The 15,338-nt window shown below is 32.8% G+C and overlaps 1 protein-coding gene across 17 annotated transcripts in view; it reads right to left on the bottom strand.

Moving 5' to 3' along the window:
- The window catches only part of LOC127732102 (6-phosphofructo-2-kinase/fructose-2,6-bisphosphatase-like), a 67,514-nt gene that overhangs the window by 43,951 nt on the left and 8,225 nt on the right, over nucleotides 1–15,338 (bottom strand). The window contains exon 1 of one of the 17 annotated variants that reach the window (XM_052241618.1): nucleotides 446–729. The exons of the other annotated variants lie outside the window; for them this stretch is intronic. Coding sequence (XP_052097578.1) covers nucleotides 446–479 — 34 coding nt within the window. The 5' untranslated portion in view covers nucleotides 480–729. Of the gene's footprint in view, nucleotides 1–445; nucleotides 730–15,338 lie in introns of those variants that run through there. 17 annotated transcript variants of the gene reach the window in all.

Raw genomic sequence — 15,338 nt, 5'->3', positions numbered from 1 at the left:
CACCAACTAGACACCCAGAAGTTTCACACTCATACCTAAGGAGTCTACTCTCTTATCTTGAAGAAGACAACACTCAATATTATCAAATGAACAACAACTAGACACTGACCTTCATCTTCACAAAATATCAGAAAATCAGGTAAAAAAATATTATCTTATCTGAAGGAAAGCCTCAAGAGTATGCTTAGTTGAGTTAATTAAGATTTGAATGGATTACCTAAGTACTACTAGTAAGCTTTTCACCATTGAAACTATTGAAGGGTCAGTAAAACAAGTTATGGGCCAGTAAGTTTTTGGATAAACTGTTTCAAGGCCAGCATACAACACAAAGAAAAAATTTAAGAAACATTATCAACATTTATGCACAATTTTGTTTGTTAAATAACTTGCATTAAATAATAATAAAAAATGTATTCAAAAATATGTAAATACAAATATGACCTACCTGACCCCCACCAACGATCTTCTACTGAGTTCATCCTTAACGATGTTCACCTCAACTCACTTCCTAATGTAAAGACTGTTTAATAACCTGAATATTGACCTTCAACTCTTCCTTGCCACACTTATGTGTTGTTTGTCAACAGTACATGTTGTGTTATTTAAGACAATCTCAATAAATCTATTAATGTTTGATTTTACATACTATGTATACTAAAACACTGCACACTTAATTGAAAGATTATTAGATGCCAAAATACAAGTGCCAAAAAATAGCTTTCTTTACTTTGCCAATTCAGATCTTACCCATTACAATTTATAATAGCATTGAGATAAGAGGCGAAGGTGGGTGTTTCATTTATATCTATTAGAAGACATCCAAGTATATAGACTTAAACTAGAGCATCCAAGTAGGCTTTTACTGAAGGCATCCAAGTGTGCTCAAACTTCGATAAATGCTGACTCACAAATTACCTGTATTGCATACAAATAAAGTTACAAAAAAGTTATTTATAAAGTTACAAAAAAGTTATTTAAAAATATGACACAAAAAAAACTTTTGTCTGAATTATCAACTCAAGCAGATTAAAAGTTAAGCTGAGTTCACTTACAGTATACATAGATAACGCATTCTGTTGAATATTGCTTAATAAAATTCACAAACCATAATTTCCTTTATAATTCATGATCATTTAAATAAATATATCTTACTTGACTGAATTTATTGTAAATTGTAAGATTTTTGGCTAATTTTTTAATAGTGTGTCTGAAATCATATTGTGATTCACTAGTACAATGTATCTATAAATAGAAAAATCTTGCAACTAATGAAAAATCCTTGGCCACTAGAAGTAAGCACAATAAGTAAATGAAAAATGACATCTTGGCTTGAGCTGATAAAATAAGTCATTTATAACCAAATCCTGTATAACCAATTATCCTATATAATCTGATTTGTATAACTATCTGTGGGTTTCCTGCATAGTAAATCATGATCTATTATGACAACTTTCTCAGAAAATTATTAGGTCAGGACAAATTATATTCATGGATAAAATTAGAAAATCTATTGAACCAGCTGAAAGTATAAAAAAAATGTCAGAATTTTAACATTCATTTAAGCAAGTAAAGTAACTAATGCCTTCAATGAACTGGAGATAACTCCTGTTTGTTTTGTTTTCTTCAATTAGAATCTTGGTGTAGTTATCTCCCTTTTATATAAAAAATGACTGATCTAGGGTGTGTAGGGTGTATCAACTTATAAGTCGAAGAGCTACGATTCCATCAAAAGTTAGTAAACCTAAATGAAACGCATACTTTAATCTATAGGTCACCATGCATTGTAAACTTATGTACCAAAAATCTGATCAATAAATGCATGGATTATTTGGAAAAGAGTTCAGATAATTTTGGAGGTGTGGTCTGTCTTTCTAACCCTTTCTACACTAATAGAGATCTTTGCAAACATCCTTAAAGTATATAACTTCTGAATGTAAGATTCTGGAATAAGTTCTTTTGGTTGAAGGCCACAGTATAGAACAAAACTGGGAAAACCTTAAAATAAATTAAGATTTTGGTTGGAATGGTATTCTAAAGCCAAAACCACATTTTATTCTCTTAAGACTTTGGTGGTCAATGGTTTCAGTGAATCCAATGCAAGCTATGGCAATGTCACAATCTATATTTATCTGCACCCTCGGTCCTGAAGGTCAAGAAATATGATAAAGTAGAAATAAACTGCTTCGCTGAGCGCAGCTGGATACGCCCGCAGAGGTCCAACCCTGAACAGTTGGGGCAAAAATGGACACAATATTCAAGCTTGATACAGGTCTGATTTGGATTGTAATTAAATATTTGATATATTATAGGTTTCTGAATAAATGTAGTCAAAGAACTTGAAATTGGTTATATGAAAGATTTCTTGCTGTTGTGCAATACACTGTGCTGTTACGCAATACTTAGTAAATCTGTTGTCAGACTATAAACAAATAAAATCTTATAACTCTGAAATGTAAAATCGAAAATTTATAAAAATCAAAAGGGAGCTTACAAAAATAGATATAAACAATTTACCAAAAGTCTCATAAAAAATGCTGAGTTATTGTCCGAAAACTGGAAAATCCCCCTTTTTGTAATGAATAAAACCCCATAAATATATATTCTGAAATTTATAAAAATCAAAAGGGAGCTCATGTCGATAGAAATAAACAATTCACCAAAGTTTCTTGCAAATTGGTGAAATTGTTTTTGAGTTATTGTCTGAAAACTGGAAAATCCCCCCTTTTTTAATGAATAAAACCCCAAAACTAGGAACAGTAAATCCGAAATTTTATTAAAATGAAAGGAGGCTCACGTCAATAGACATTAACAATTCACAAAAGTTTCATGCAAATTGGTGAAATGTTTTTTGAGTTATTGTCCGAAAACTGGAAAATCCCCCCTTTTTTAATGAATAAAACCCCAAAACTTGGAAACAGTACATCCGAAATTTATATAAAACAAAAGGGAGCTCAAGTCAATAGATATGAACAATTCACAAAAGTTTCATGCAAATTGGTGAAATTGTTTTTGAGTTATTGTCCGAAAACTGGAAAATCCCCCCTTTTTTAATGAATAAAACCCCAAAACTCGGAAATGGTAAATCTGAAATTTATAAAAAAAGGAAAGGGAGCTCACGTCAATAGATATAAACAATTCACCAAAGTTTCATGCAAATTGGTTTAAGCATTTTTGAATTAATGTCTGACATGTTGATGACGGACGGACAGACGGTCAGCGGTATACCATAATACGTCCCCTAAACGGGCGTATAAAAAAAAAATGGGAAATGTGTCCATGGGACACAGATGATGCCCCCACTTGCATTTAACGTTATAAAGGGACATAACTCAAGAACTGTAAAGTTACGCTACTCAAATTTGTACTTGATCTGAGTTTTGTTGTAATAAGCATTGTGCATAAGTTTCATAACATTTGGTTGAGGCAAACTAAAGTCAGAGAACAGAATTGACTATTTCAGCAATTTTTCCATTTGTAAAGGGGCATAACTCTAGAACAGTAAAACTGATGCCACCAAAATTCAAACTTGATCTGTGTTTTGTGGTAATAAGCATTGTGTATAAGTTTCATATCATTTAGTTGAGGCAAACTTAAGTTAGAGAACAGAAACGAAAAATTCAACTTTTTTTCCATTTGTAAAGGGGCATAACTCTAGAACGGTAAAAGTGACACCACCAAAATTTAAACTTGATCTGTGTTTTGTAGAAATAAGCATTGTGTATAAGTTTCATAACATTTGGTTGAGGAAAACTAAAGTAAGAGAACTGAAACCAACTTTGGGACGTACCGATATACGTACATACGTTAAAACAAGGGTAAAACTTAGTGCCCCCTCCGTTACGGAGGGGGCATAATAACACTGTACCAAATTTTATGTTAATGGTATTCAAAATGTTAATATAGGTGGATCTTACAATTTTACCATGTAGAAAGAATAGGTTTTTTTTTCTAACTGTAAATATTTATGAACCAAGTTGCTATAAACAATTTCCCACCATGCTACAAATTTGTCAAATGACACAGAGGTTCTTCCGTGAGATCTTTATAACTCATACTTAGTGAAAGAATAGTATGAACAAAAGGCATGAGAAAGGAGTTTCAATTACAATTTTGAAAGTTTTAAAAGAGCTTAGTACATCAAATATTTAGAGTTGAATGTGGATGAAAATCTTTGTCAAAGAAAAGGCATTCAATCCAAGTGATGAGAAAGTTTGAAAACCTTCTAATTTATCAAAATTACCTAGATGTATATAAGTTATGACCTAGATGTATATAAGGTATGTTTGTTTGAACTAAAAATCTGAGTAAATGTTAATATTCAGACTGTGCTATACAATAGAGATACATAAAATTGAGAATGGAAATGGGGAATGTGTCAAAGAGACAACAACCCGACCATAGAACAGACAACAGCAGAAGGTCACCAACAGGTCTTCAATGCAGCGAGAAATTCCCGCACCCGGAGGCGTCCTTCAGCTGGCCCCTAAACAAATATATATACTAGTTCAGTGATAATGAACGCCATACTAAACTCCAAATTGTACACAAGAAACTAAAATTAAAAATAATACAAGACTGACAAAGGCTAGAGGCTCCTGACTTGGGACAGGCGCAAAAATGCGGCGGGGTTAAACATGTTTATGAGATCTCAACCCTCCCCCTATACCTCTAGCCAATGTAGAAAAGTAAACGCATAACAATACGCATATTAAAATTCAGTTCAAGAGAAGTCCGAGTCTGATGTCAGAAATGTATACAAAATGTGGTCATTACTCATATTTCACATTCAATACAATGTATGTCATGTATATATACTGGTACTCTGGATTATATAACAGATTCCTACATGTTTATACTAACTTTGTATGTAGGAGTAAAGTTAAGCTGCTGGTGCAATACTGGTCTGATAAACACCACAAGAGTACATTTATATTCCATGAAAGAAACTCTATTATCATCTTTTGGTTTCAATTGGTTCAATTTTTTTCAAAAAGATAAAAAAAAACAAGCTTTCAGATTTCACTATCATTATCTATTTACCTTCTTTTTTCCTATCACCAGTCAAAAGAGACATACTATGTCTATGATCACAATGTAATTAATAATCCTTTTCCAGATCTAATTTTGTCACACTTTGTACAGAGTATGATGCAATACAACACCTCTATTACACATACACTGTATTTAAAAGCTTAATCTCTTTGCAGATTTCAAGTTTAATTTCATGTAATAATCTCACTAATCCATAAGTAAACAGACATTATATAGAATTGTTATTGACAGATCCCTTTCTTTGAAAAGATATATATTCATGTTTTTATAGATATTTGGATAATATCTAAATAGAAGCATCTATATACATGTATCAGCATTAATTATGGGCATAAGGTAAGAAATCACTCTAAATTTATGTAACAAAACAACTTCTAGAGTATAATCATTTACATAAGACTGAAACATTTCATCTCAGACCTGTCCATACAGGGTTCTCACTAGGACTTTTAAGACTTAGCAGTTTTGAAATGCAAGTCCTAAGAAAGCAGGGAGGGGGTGCATAAGGAACAAGCAATATCCAATAATATTTGATAGCATTTAATCATTTTGTCTAAAGATGATGATGTTGAAGACTAGGAATTTCTTTTAACAAACTAATAACATTAATAGTAACAACTTTTTCTGCACCAGATGTGCAGTTCAACAATAAATGTCTTTTCAGTGATGCTTAAGGCCAAAATATTTTAAAATCTAAAATATATCAATACTAGAGTGCACATGCTGAAATGTCTCGCCTGATTGATTTATCATTGAATTCATGTTGAAAGTCTGTAATATGAAGGTTTTACTACAAGTATTACATGAACTTAACATTATCAATGTCTATGAAAATGAGGTCACGGTCAGATGAACCATGTCAGACAGACATGTAACCTTACAATCATTCCAAATATAGTGGTCTTATTGCTTATAGTATCTGATAAACTGACAAAATTATGAAAACTTATAATTGTCCAATGAACATTGAAAATGAGGTTAACGTCAGATGAAACCTGCCAGACAAACATGTGCACCTGACAATCATTCCATACACCAAATATAGTGGCCCTATTGCATTGCTTATTGTATCTGAGAAATAGACAAAACCACAAAAACTAAACATTGTCCAATGAACCATGAAACTGAGGTCAAGGTCAGATGAAATCTGACAGTTGGAAATGTACAATCATTCCATACACCAAATATAGATGACCTATAATAGCTTATAGTATCTGAGATATAGATAGACTTGACCAAGTAACTTTAAACTTGATCATTGACCCATGGAACAAGGTTGAGGTCAGGTGAACACTACCCGACGGACATGAAGACGTTGCAAGGAACCCATATTCCAAATATAGTTACATCCTATTACTCATAAAAAGTGAGTATTTCACTTAACAAACAAGAGGCTGTCAGTTTGACAGCAAACCGGATTTTCTTGCATGAAAATATTTGCAAATCTGAATCAATAAACAGGATCAAGTAAAAAAACTCTATGCACCTCTTATGCGAGTATATACTACAAAAGAACAAAGTTCAACTATCTCCCAAAAGAGCAAATATTAATAAAAATCAAAACCTTGTCCACATGCACACCTTCAATATATGTACAAACAGCCAGCAAAGTGAAAACTTCCTAGCATTTAAACTGTAGGAGTTATGCGGAATAACTATGTTATGTTATATAGATACAATGGATAAGCGTGGATTCTTGAAAAAGAAACCATGAGCCCGGAGGGCGAATGGTTTGTTTTTCATGAATCTACGCTTATCCATTGTATCTATAACTTAAACTATTGTGTTAATTTCTTTTCAAAATTAAAGCCTTTTCTTAATTAGAAGGTATTGTAAGTGAGTTTAAATAACCATGTTATCATGTCCAACGATGCATTGATAAATCTCAGATCACAATTAATTGGTTAACAAAATACAAATATATCACTTCTACCTTTAAAGATCTTTATATTACCAGGCATATGAATATTATCTGTTTATACAAAATAAGACATATTCGAAATTATTTCTAATAAAATTGAAAATGGAAATGGGGAACGTGTCAAAGAGAAAACAACCCGACCAAAAAGCATATATAATAAGTATGTTATCGAAACTTTTCTAACACTCTAGGCACATCACGATTTTCTCGCATAGGAATTTGCGAACAAACCTTTGTAAAATTATGTAGTAAAACAGATGAAATCATACTATATTTATAAAACAAAAATTGACAAATAGAATGTAATCATTTTTGTTTCAAACATGTGAAATAGCTGATAATAATATATAAAATAAAATGCTCCGCAGGGCGCAGCTTGATACGACCGCAGAGGTCGGGCCCTGAACAGTTGGGGCAAGTATGGACACAACAATCAAGCTTGATACAGCTTTGCATTTGGATTGTGATTAAATATTTGACACAGCATAGGTTTCTGACACAGAATGAATGTGGTCTAAGAACTTAAAAATTTTAAATTGGACATTAACCTATTATGGTCCAATATCCAAAATCTAAATACATGTTTAGATTCAGCATATCAAAGAACCCCAAGAATTCAATTTTTGATGAAATCAAACAAAGTTTAATTTTGGACCCTTTTGACCTCAATGTGGACAAAGTTGATAACTGGGCCCAAAAATCAAAAATCTAAATACATGGTTAGATTCAGCATATCAAAGAACCCCATATATTTAATTTTTGTTGAAATCAAACTAAGTTTAATTTTGGACCCTTTGGACCTTAATGTAGACCAATTTGAAAACGGAACCAAAAATTAAGAATCTAAATACACGGTTAGATTCGGCATATCAAAGAACCCCAATAATTCAATTTTTGATGAAATCAAACAAAGTTTAATTTTGGACCCTTTGGACCTCAATGTGGACCAATTTAAAAACGGGGCCCAAAATCCAAAAACTAAATACAGGGTTAGATTCAGCATATTAAAGAACCCCAAGAATTCAAGAATAAAACCCCATTGAAATTGGTCAAGAAATAAGCAATTTACCATATCATTATTATTTGCTTTTAAATATAAATCAGAAATAACCAACTTAAAATGGAAAATTTTAAAAGAAAAAAAAAGGAAAAAAGAAAAAAAAGGAAAAAAAAAAAAATCCCCCCCCCAAATTTTTTGAACCCCCTTATGATCCATCACCCCCAAACTCTATCCCAGCCTTCCCTTTGTGGTATGGTACCTTGCAGTACAATTTCAGAGAGATCCATACACTTGAACACAAGTTATTGTCTGGAAACTAGAATAAAATGCTTCGCTGGGGCGCAGCTTGATACGACCGCAGAGGTCGAACCCTGAACAGTTGGGGCAAGTATGGACACAACATTCAAGCTTGATACAGCTCTGAATTTGGATTGTTATTAAATATTTGACACAGCATAGGTTTCTGACACAGAAAGAATGTGGTCTAAGAACTTGAATTTTTTTAATTTACCTATTATGGTCCAATGTCCAAAATCAAAATACATGGTTAGATTCAGCATATCAAAGAACCCCATATATTCAATTTTTGTTAAAATCAAACAAAGTTTAATTTTGGACCCCAACTTGGACAAACTTGAAAACTGGGCCCATAATCAAAAATCTAAACACATGTTTAGATTCAGCATATCAAAGAACCCCAAGAATTCAATTTTTGCTAAAATCAAACTAAGTTTAATTTTGGACCCTTTGGACCTTAATGTAGACCAATTTAAAAAACGGGACTTTAAATTAAAAATCTAAATACACGGTTAGATTTGGAATATCAAAGAACCCCAATAATTCAATTTTTGATGAAATCAAACAAAGTTTAATTTTGGACCCTTTTGACCTCAATATGAAGCAATTTGATAGCGGGGCCCACAAATAAAAAATCTAAATTCATGGTTAGATTCAGCATATCAAAGAACCCCATATATTCAATTTTTGTTGAAATCAAAAAAAGTTTAATTTTGGACCCCAACTTGGACCAACTTGAAAACTGGGCCCATAATCAAAAATCTAAACACATGTTTAGATTCAGCATATCAAAGAACCCCAAGAATTCAATTTTTGTTAAAATCAAACTAAGTTTAATTTTGGACCCTTTGGACCTCAATGAAGACCAATTTAAAAAACGGGACCCAAATTAGAAATACGGTTAGATTTGGCATATCAAAGAACCCCAATAATTCAATTTTCGATGAAATCAAACAAAGTTTAATTTTGGACCCTTTTGACCTCAATATGAACCAATTTGATAGCGGGGCCTACAAATAAAAAATCTAAAAACATGGTTAGATTCAGCATATCAAAGAACCTCATATATTCAATTTTTGTTGAAATCAAACAAAGTTTAATTTTGGACCCCAATTTGGACCAACTTGAAAACTGGGCCCATAATCAAAAATCTAAATACATGTTTAGATTCAGCATATCAAAGAACCCCATATATTCAATTTTTGTTGAAATCAAACAAAGTTTAAATACTGGACCCTATCTTGGACCAACTTGAAAACTGGGCCCATAATCAAAAATCTAAACACATGTTTAGATTCAGCAAATCAAAGAACCCCAAGAATTTAATTTTTGTCAAAATCAAACTAAGTTTAATTTTGGACCCTTTGGACCTCAATGTAGACCAATATAAAAAACAGGACCCAAAATTAAAAACCTAAATACACGGTTAGATTTGGAATATCAAAGAACCCCAATAATTCAATTTTAGATGAAATCAAACAAAGTTTAATTTTGGACCCTTTTGACCTCAATATGAACCAATTAGATAACGGGGTCCACAAATAAAAAATCTAAATACATGGTTAGATTCAGCATATCAAAGAACCCCATATATTCAATTTTTGTTGAAATCAAACAAAGTTTAATTTTGGACCCCAATTTGGACCAACTTGAAAACTGGGCCAAAAATCAAAAATCTAAATACATGTTTAGATTCAGCATATCAAAGAACCTCATATATTCAATTTTTGCTAAAATCAAACAAAGTTTAATTTTGGACCCTTTGGACATTAATGTAGACCAATTTGAAAACTGGACCCAAAATTAAAAATCTAAATACATTGTTAGATTCGGCATAACAAATAAATAAATGTGATCAAAGATTTTACAAATCTAATGCGCCATACTGTGCAATTAAAGATTACTTCTTGAAATTTTTCAATATTTGAAATTTGAAAAAAAAATAATATTTGAAGAATAATTCTTTTTAATTTCTGAAATCTGAAATGAGAAAAAATTGGCCCCCCACAATTTCTTTTTATCCCCCCCCCCTTTTTCCCCCAATAAAATTCTTTCCCTCAAGATATGGTCATAATCTCAATTCAAATTTCCAATGGAGTTGGCAACCATAATTACCCATTTAAATTTACCATAGTGCTAACTTAATCTATTTTATAATAGAATTAATAAAAATATAGTGTCAAATCTTTCATATGGATTTTTTTGTAAAAAAAAAAGATGAAAACATTTGCAGATATTTTTACTGGTCTTCCTTTATAAATATGCATTTCTTTAAACATAATTTAAAAGCAGTGTAAGGGAAGTAACCAAAACGTTGTATTTGGAATACCTCCCTTACACTGTTTTAGATTATCTTTATTGTTCATTAACCATTACTTTATACATAATTTAAAAGCAGTGTAAGGGAGATAATTTCAATGATGTATTTGATTTATCTCCCTTACACTGCTTTAAATTATGTTTTGTACTAAAGTATTTGTCCATTAACCAGGACAACCTTGTTTTTACCCCTTTTTTGCCCCTAATTCCTAAACGGTTTGAGCCATAACCCCCCAAAGCAAATCCTAACCATCCCTTTGTGGTATGGAAACTTGTAGTATAATTTCAGAGAGATCCATACACCGTTCCACAGTTATTGTCTGGAAACTAGAAAATGCTCATTTTTGGCCCCTTTTTGGCCCCTAATTCCTTAACTGTTGGTACCATAACCCCCAAAATCAATCCCAACCTTCCTTTTGTGGTATTTAACCTTATGGTCAAATTTCAAAAAGATCCATTCACTTAAACTAAAGTTAGAGTGCGAAAACCAATATGTATTCGGACGATGACGACGACGACGCCAGACGACGACGACGACGACGCCAACGTCATACCAATATACGACCACAAAATTTTTTTGTGGTCGTATAAAAATGTGTTTTTTGGCCCCTTTTTGGCCCCAAATTCCTAAACGTTTAGGGCAATTACCCCCAAACTCAAACCCAGCTTTCCCTTTGTGATATGGAACCTTGTAGTACAATTTCAGAAAGATCCATACACTTACACACAAGTTATTGTCCTGAAACTAGAAAAATGCTTGTTTTTTGCCCCTTTTTGGCCCCCAATTCCTAAAATATTGAGGCAATTACCCCCATCATCATTCCCAGCCTTCCCTTTGTGGTATGGTACCTTGCAGTACAATTTCAGAGAGATCCATACACTTGAACACAAGTTATTGTCTGGAAACTAGAAAAATGCTTATTTTTGGCCCCTTTTTGGCCCCCAATTCCTAAACGTTTTGGGCAATTACCCCCAAACTCAATTCCAGCTTTCCCTTTGTGATATGGAACCTTGTAGTACAATTTCAGAAAGATCCATACACTTACACACAAGTTATTGTCCTGAAACTAGAAAAATGCTTGTTTTTTGCCCCTTTTTTGGCCCCTAATTCCTAAAATTTTGAGGCAATTACCCCCAAAATCAATCCCAGCATTCCTTTTGTGATATGGAACCTTGTGGTACAATGTCAGAGAGATCCATACACTTACACACAAGTTATGTCTGGAAGTTACAAAAATGCTTATTTTTGGCCCCTTTTTGGCCCCTTATTCCTTTACTGTTGGTACCATAACCCCCAAAATCAATCCCAACCTTCCTTTTGTGGTATTGAACCTTGTGGTAAAATTTCATAGAGATCCATTCACTTAAACTAAAGTTAGAGTGCAAAAAACCAATGTGTCTTCGGACGACGACGACGACGACGATGACGACGACGACGACGCCAACGTCATACCAATATACGACCACAAAAATTTTTTTGCGGTCGTATAAAAACGGTAAAACTCGCTATTATTACAAAAATATCTGCTATAACTTGCAAAATTAGAAAAAAACAAGGATGGCTTAAGAATTGGAACAACAGAGAGAATACAGGGATTCGAACCTAAACCGACAAATCCCGATCTTTAACGCATTGATTTTAACCATGCTAACTTCTCGGCTACCAACTCATACTATACGACTGCCTATTGTGTCTATATAAAGGTACAAGCCCTGTGTGTCCTATGAACCGATGTATATCAGATGTTCATTTAAATATATAAAATAAACATCTATAGTGTAACCCATTGGTAGCCGAGAGGTTTCGTCGGTGTGTTGATGTCAGTCACACATAACAGATTTCAAGGAAGGGTTCGATTCCCAGTGAAGGCATATAAAAATTACAAAAATTAAAGGTAAGTTTTTAAATTAATTCCATTAGTGAACAGAAATCAGTAAATTAGCCAATTCAAACTTAATGAAATTAGGCACACAAAGGAAACAATTGAATATAATTTGGTGAGTCAATTTCAGCGGCAGATTTAGGAAGCGTTGATTCTAGAAAAAGAATCCACGGTAAATGAATAGGCTGACGTCACCACAATGGTTTGAGCATCTCTTATACTCCAAAAATGACAAAGTTCAACTATCTCCCAAAAGAGCAAATATTGATAAAAATCAAAACCCTGACCACATGCACACCTTCAATATATGTACAAACAGCCAGCAAAGTGAAAACTTCCTAGCATTCAAACTGTAGGAGAAAATTATGTGAAATAACTAAATACCCATAATGGGACGGACAGACAGGGGTAAAACAATATGCTCCCCAACTTTTAGTTGCGGGGCATAAAGAAAAAAAAAATTTTTGTAGGGTTCAGAAATGGAAAGGCCAAAATCAATCTTGACCTCCTATTTATAATAAGTGACATAATATTGGAATTTAAGAGAATATATAAGTAAACACACATTTGTTCAGCAGGGGTGGGTAGGCAGAAATCATGAAGTCAATAAATTAAGAAATATGTTTATGAGATTATAACCTTATTTAATATGAAACCATAGCATCTTGTGGTAACTCCAATAACTTTCCAGAAATCCACTTTCAAACGGTTGTTGTCTTGTTTCTTCAAAGTATCGCAAGATTTTCATCTAAGCCTGTTCAAGTTATCACATAGACAAAGCTCTAAGTATCTATAACAATAACTAAATTTTAAAAGATTTAGTCAAAGAATTTTTGAAGTTATTGTACTGAAACTGTATGGCAGCCGTCCGCCCGGCCACCCGCTGTACATCACCCAATTACTTACCGATATTTTCCTTCAGAAATCCGATTAAAAAACTGTAAATTTTTTGACAAGCGTCTCTCAACCATGAAAATGAGGTAAAAGACAAAGGACGTATGACAGACTGAAATTTCAAAATATAAGGTATCTGCACACAAGGTATGAAGCATCCAGGTCCTCTACCTTTTGAATATAAAGCTTTAAAAAAATAGCTTACGTTGTCGCACTGCCGGATTGTAATACCTGTCTCACATACTGAGACTTGACTTTTGTCACAGGTGAGACAAAAATGATGAGCTTATAAACCAAAAAGCCAAAGTTGGGCAAGAAATATTTGAGAGCTTTGCATGAGGGAGACATATTCCTTAATTTAAAATAATTTGCAAAATTTTGTAACAGCAAAGTTGATAACACAATATTCATATTTAATGCCAGTACAGAAGTACTGGCTACTGGGCTGGTGACACCCTCTGGGACTAACTATCCACTAGCTGAGGCCAGTGAGCTCCCCAGGTATTTCATTTAGCATACTGGTAAACAGTGAAATTTGAATACCATCTTGTTTCTAACAAGAGGCTGTCAGAGTGACAGCAAACCAGATTTCCTGCAAAGGTCGAACCCTGATGAACAGTTGAGCAAGTATTGACACTACATTTAAGCTTAAAACAGCTCTGAATTTGGATTGTGATTGAATATTTGACACAGCATAGGTTTGTGACACAAAATGAATGTGGTCAAAGAACTGAAAAATTTAAAATTGGACATTTACCTATTATGGTCCAATATCCAAAATCCAAGTACACTGTTAGAATCAGCATATCAAAGAACCCCAAGAATTCAATTTTTGATGAAATCAAACAAAAGTTTAATTTAGGACCCTTTGGACCTCAATGTGGACCAATTTGATAAAGGAGCCCAAAATCTAAAACCTCTAAATACATGGTTAGATTCAGCATTTCAAAGAACCCCATAAATTCATTTTTTGTTGAAATCAAACAAAGTTTAATTTTGGACCCTGATTTGGACCAACTTGAAACTGGGCCCAAAAATCTAATATTTAAATACAGGTTTAGATTCAGCATTTGAAAGGACCCTATATATATTCAATTTATGTTTAAATGAAACACAGTTTAATTTTTATCCATTTACTTATTAATTTTCTGTTGAAAGGGAAATAGCTCAAACTGAATAAATGATATACAGAAGATAAAAATAGTTCTCTAAAATTAGATATGATTTAACCACAAAAAAATAGTTCTTTAAAATTAGACATGTTTTATATCTATTTTCAAATTATAATCAAAAATCTAAATACCACTTAGATTCAGTATATCAAAAAACACCAACAATTCATTTTTTTTAATTAAAAAAAAAGTGTTATTTTGGACACTGGACCTAAATGTGGACCAATTTGAAGACAGGCCTCAAAATTAAAAAAAAAATCTAACAAGAGACCAAATTAAATGACAAAGAAATTAATTATTAATTTCTGTTCAAAGGGAAATAACTCAATCACATAATAAGTACCACTTTTGGCTACTGAAAAGGGCTACAACTCAAAAACTAGAGAAGCTAAAATTTTGAAAATTGAACTTGACCTTCATTTAGTCACAGGAAACAACATATCTAAATTTGAAAAGATTTTGTCAAAGCGTTATTGAACGGACACTGTTTGGCAGCCGCCTGCCCACCCGCCCGCCGTACATCCCCAAATCAATAACCGATTTTTCTTTCGAAAATCCGGTAAAATATTATAGCATCACATCCAAAATGTATCAAAGGTTTACATCAGCAATGTCTTGGACATGTACAAAAATTAGAATTACCAAAACTATGTTACTTGGAAATGTAAATTCTATGGAAAATTGTATTGTAAGCACTCTAGATCTCCAGCCTACACGTCATGTCTGTCTTTTATGAAATTTATATCGCAGGTTAATATCAGGAATGTCTTCGAAGAATTTGAAAATCTATGCCAGTCCAA

This window comes from Mytilus californianus, unplaced genomic scaffold (assembly GCF_021869535.1).
Source record: "Mytilus californianus isolate M0D057914Y unplaced genomic scaffold, xbMytCali1.0.p SCAF_1, whole genome shotgun sequence".
NCBI lineage: Eukaryota > Metazoa > Mollusca > Bivalvia > Mytilida > Mytilidae > Mytilus > Mytilus californianus.
This window is presented reverse-complemented; position numbering and strand designations above follow the sequence as displayed.